Genomic DNA, 5,213 nt, shown 5'->3' on the forward strand with positions numbered 1-5,213 from the left:
ACCACAGGCTCAATCCAGAATGCATAAATGGGACAATAAAACTGGTTTCAACATAAGTCTCAAGACATTTTGGTTTGGTTTTTAATGCTCAGTGGAAAACTTTCATCAAGTTCAAGTATCACAAAATGTAAAACTCACTGAATGCTGTGTAGAACAGTGTTGACAAAACCTTATGATAAAAGATAGGAAGCAGAATGGTATAAAAAAATAAGTCAGCTTCAATAATCTTTAGCAACCAACTTCTTATGTATTCCTACTAAGCAGGTCATAGTCCTTCTTCCTAGGGAGTACTATGACCTGCTTCCTAGGGAATATATAAGAAGTTGGTTGCTAGAAATTACTGAAGACAGACTAAGAAAGTTGGGGCTGCTCAGCCTGGAGAAGGTTATGTGGAGACCTCATAGCAACCTTCCAGTATCTCATGGGGGCAGCTGGAGAGGAGCTCTTCATCAGGAACTGCAGTGATAGGATGAGGAGTAATGGAACAAACTGAAAGAGGGGAAAATTAGGTTAAATATATGGAAGAAATTCTTTACTGTGAGGGTGGTGAGGCACTGGCACAGGTTGCCCAGAGAAGCTGTGGATGCTCCATCCCTGGAAGTGTTCAAGGCCAGGCTGGATGGAGTTCTGAGATGGTCTAGCAGAAGCTGCCCCTGCCCATGGCAGCAGCATTGGAATGAGATGATATTTAAGGTCCTTTGCAAAGCAAGCTATTTCATAACCGTATGAATTCTATGAATTCATGCTTTAACCCCAAAACTAACAGTATTCTTTTTTAAAGGCTAGCTGGCCTGTATTATTTCTGTGCTAATTGCTAGCAGCAGCAGATCTCAGCCTTGCCTACCCAACCACGTCCTATTGCTCACACCTCGGAGTGAGAGCACCTCCAGCTCCACTCCAGGCCGTCTCCTATTTTCATGACCCAGTCTTCTATTTACTGAAGACACAGTAAATACATCTAGGCTGCATGACGATATTTAAGTAAACACGACTCCACTCCTCCACCAAACCTAATCCTGCAACGTGTTTTCACAACCGGTTCTCAACCCCGGCGCCATGCCCGATTCAACTTGTTTCGCTTCATTCTCAAAACAGTCGATCAGTTGCGTGAGAAAGGAAACAAACGGGCCGCGTCCGAGTTCTATGAATGTATTCCGATACCCTTCAGGAAGCCGCCGCACATCCTGTTTCTCCCACTCGCTTTGAAGTGCTCCCCAGCCGCACCGCACTATCTGTACGCCTCCCCGGGCCCTCCTCCCAGCCCATCCGCCGGCTTCCCACGTTACCGAGCGTATCGGTATTTGCAGTCAGCACTTCCCAACCACCAAAATAAGGCCACCGGCCTCTCTCTCCGCCTCCTCCTGCTCGCACACACGCTGCACAGAGGCACGGGAGTACTAGTGACCGCTTCCAGAACAGCCCTTCACCACCAACTTCCTGCACATCGCTAATTTCGCAATTTCAGCCTGACAAACAGTCTGATGCCCGAGGTCCGGGCGGGAGGGGGCATTGCTGTTCGCCCGCTGACTCAAGCGAACCCCCAGAGCCACGGATGCTTCCCTGCCACTCCGGGCCTCCAGCGGCCCCGCCGCGTCCATCTATCCATCCATTCATCCGCTCACCCACCCATCCCGCCCCGGGGCGCGTAGACCCCGGCCCGGCCCCGCACGTGTCGCTGCTGCCGCCACAAAAGCCCCTCCGCGGGGCCGCCGAAGCGCAGCGCAGCGCGGTCCAACCCGCACCCAGCCCGCGGCGACCGCGGCCCCTCCGCGCCCTCCCGCCCCCGCCCTGCCGCCTCCAGGGCCGCCGCGCCAGCGCCCGGCCGTCCCGCCGCGGGGAGGGAGCGGCAGCGTCCGAGCCGGGGCGGGAGCCGGGGCTGGAGCGACACCTGAGCGCGGCGGCCCCGGGCGCTCGGCCCCACCGCAGCGCCTCACTTACAGATCTTCCCCCGCAGGTTCTGCAGCACCCGCATATCGTCGCCATCGTCTCCCGCCGCCATCGCGCCAGCGCCGCCGCCGCCTGCGCAGTGCAGCGCCGCGGGGGAAGGGAGGGAAGGAGAGAGGGAGGGAAGGAAGGAGGGAGGGAGGGAGCGGCCCGGTCCCACCGCCCGCCCCGCCCCCGCCGCCCGCGGGCACCACCGGCCGGGGCGGGCAGGGGGCGCGGCGCCTGCGCCACGGCGGCTTCTCCCGCTGCGGTGTGGGGCGGCTCCGCCCGGGGTCCGCCACCTGGCGCTCCCGCCGGGCCGGGGCTCCGCTGCGCTGGTTCCGCGGCTTGCCCTGACGGCCCATTCCCCTGCTGTATAGGCAGGAAGACAGGACATAACCTTCAGCTGCGCCTGGGGAGGTGTAGGTTAGACATTAGGATGAAATTCTTCACAGAAAGGGTAATTAGACAGTGGAATGGGCTGCCCAGGTAGGTGGTGGAGTCACCGTCCTTGGAGGTGTTTAAAGAAAGACTGGACGTGGCACTCAGTGCCAGGTTCTGGTTGACAAGGTTGTGTTGGGTCATAGGTTGGACTCGATGATCTCAGAGGTCTTTTCTAACCTTGTTGGTTATGTGGTCCTGTGCCTCCCACCGGGGCAGAGGGCTCGGCAGCCCGGAACGTTGAACGCTGTGTTCTCTATGCTAAGATCGGTGACATTAAATGGCGGGTGGTCACATTAAATGGAACGAGTGGCAGGTCCGGCCATTTTGGTCTGTGGTGTGCCGAGCCTCTGTCCCTGTGCAGCGCACGGCATGGGCTCCACTGGATCGCCTCTGCTGTTACTAGTTCACGTTCAGCTCTTCGGCCATGTGAGAAATGCCATGAAACAAGTAGGAAATGGCTCGGCTGCCAGCACTGCCCCAGGGGCAGGTGTGCTGTCTGCAGAGTGCCACAGGCAGTGCTTCCCTCAGGAGTCACACAGCGCCTAGAGGCGTTTGCAGGCTGCAGCAGCTCGCCTTCGTCAAGAACTGAAGGACCTTTGCATCACGTTTTCTGCCATGGATTCTCGAAGACACCGATCCCCATGTGGAACTCTGGGATCTGGCTTACACCCGGACTTCACCCCAGTCCTGCATGGGTGGTGGGCACCTGTCTTGGGCCTGCACAATCCACCCAGCCGTCGGCTGCAGGTGACACGTCCACTTTGGTGTCACTGCAGGTCAAGCTGAGGGTACATCTGCTTCCAGACCCTGTAGGCACAGAGTCTGGTGAAAGCCTTTAGTGACTGACATATCCTAAAGCACAGGTAGTTCAGCAGGCTAAAGCTGTTGCAGAAAGCAGTATAGGCCTAGGGTTCTTCACTCTACACGTAAAAGCCCTCTTCAGTCTGTCCTGCTGTTAAGAGAAGTTTGGAAAGTTGCAGGCCAGCCATCTGTCATTTTCTCTTAACTGCAGTCCCCTGCTGTGGTGCTCTGGCCATTTTTTATTTCTCCTGCACAAATCTTACCATTATCGCTATGATATGGTATGGAGCCATATAATCCATCATTTCTTGATGGCTTTTCCTGCATCCAACTTCTCCCCTGCTGCTCCTTTGGCAGTGGTGACGTTCCTTCCTCATCCCCACACTCTACTTCATGGCTGGGGAACAACAGATTCGTGTTTCAATGTGGCAGTGGTGGGGAATAAACTGCTTCATCACACCAGTAATGGGTGGATTTGTGTGAATGCAAAACGTAAACCTGCACAAAGACATGAGTTTGCATAAGCTGAATTTTAACCTGTTGGAAATGAGAAGTTCCTCTACAGTACGAATTGAGGATTTGATTATCTACAGTTGACTGTCTAGGCTGGCTGCCCTGTCTGGCTGGTGGCTGGTGAACTGAGGCTCACCTGGGCACAGTTGGAGCTTTGATCTGGGAAAGTAGCAGGGCAGCACACTGAGAATGGAGATGTGTGCTTGAACTGTGCATTGTCTCACTGGAAGGTAGTGTGACTCTATTGCCTCCATATTGTCTCAGAAGTTGTGACTACAGTTGGGGTTTACTGTTTTAACTTAGCATCAGCTTTTTTAAAGCACTGACCTACATTATCAATTCAAGTTTTGCCACCCTCTGATTCCTGACAGACAGATTTTATTTTAAAAAAAGTTTTGCTTTAACATACTATATTCAGAATACTGTGTAAATTGCATAACCTTCATTTTTGGCCTCTTCTAAAGTTACGTTTTAGGACCATCTGTACCATAGGTAGGTCTGTGCATGGTTAAAACAAGCACTGGTGTGCTGACTTGCAAACTTAAGGGGAAAGATTTCTTCATTTAACAGTGGGGATGTACCATGGGGGATCTTTGCTTCTTGTGTGAGAACCTCACAGCCAAGGTGCTGAATTGTCAGTGATAACTGCTGTATTAAGGAAGTTTAGAACAATTAATAGTAATGATGACACATAGTGACTTACTTCAAATGTCTCTGCCTGTCGTTTAGCTGCCATGCAATCTCATTTCACAGAAGACACCAATATCATTTACTACACTTGTTCTAACTTTGGGTATGTCATAAATGAGGACTGACTAACATTTTGTTTACCTGCATAAACTTCATGATGACCCACTTGTCTTTTTAATTAGCATTTCAAATAGAGAAAAAAACCTATTTATTACAATTAGCAAACTTCTAACTTTTTTTTAGTTCTACGTCTCTCCTGACAACCATCCCAAAATGACTTGCATAATTTAGCTTAAGTTTGATTTTTAATGCAGGTTAGAGACGAGTGACACCTAGCTGAAGGGGGAAGTACTTCGAATATGCAGAGTCTTCTATTTTGTATGTATCTTCATATTTTCATATGCAATTAGATATTTGCATTTTGAATTATGTTTCTTGACAGCAGCCCAAAAAAGTAGAGTGTGTAAAATACGCAATCTGTACTGCGATGTTACTAGCAGGATTCAAAAGAATATTTCAAGTTTCAGGTCCTCATGAACGCATGTTTAAGATGTTGCAAAGTATTAAACACAGTTCACCTGTGTTCTCAGCTCTCTGAGACACTGAGCAGGCAGATTCTGTTCTGCATTGCATTCACCCTGTATGATGCCATGAGATACCATCACTTCCCTTGAGCTCTGGCATGTTCTCAATTCACTGTTCTAAACTTAATGAAGGGACTACTTGGCAACTGTGTTGCTTAATCTTCTAATGAACTAACTATTAGAACATATGTATCTGTGGATCATATAGATTTTGTAAGTATTAAAACAATTTAAAAAATGGAGAGACTTACAGAAAAA

General features: G+C 50.6%; 1 protein-coding gene across 1 annotated transcript in view; it reads right to left on the reverse strand.

Moving 5' to 3' along the window:
* The window catches only part of RASA2 (RAS p21 protein activator 2), a 45,962-nt gene extending 43,917 nt beyond the window's left edge, over positions 1-2,045 (reverse strand). Inside the window, exon 1 of the mRNA XM_039556969.1 lies at positions 1,939-2,045. Coding sequence (XP_039412903.1) covers positions 1,939-1,999 — 61 coding nt within the window. The 5' untranslated portion in view covers positions 2,000-2,045. The remainder of the gene's footprint in view (positions 1-1,938) is intronic.
* Between the last annotated feature and the right edge of the window lie 3,168 nt (positions 2,046-5,213).

This window comes from Corvus cornix, chromosome 9 (assembly GCF_000738735.6).
Source record: "Corvus cornix cornix isolate S_Up_H32 chromosome 9, ASM73873v5, whole genome shotgun sequence".
Taxonomy (NCBI): Eukaryota; Metazoa; Chordata; class Aves; order Passeriformes; family Corvidae; genus Corvus; species Corvus cornix.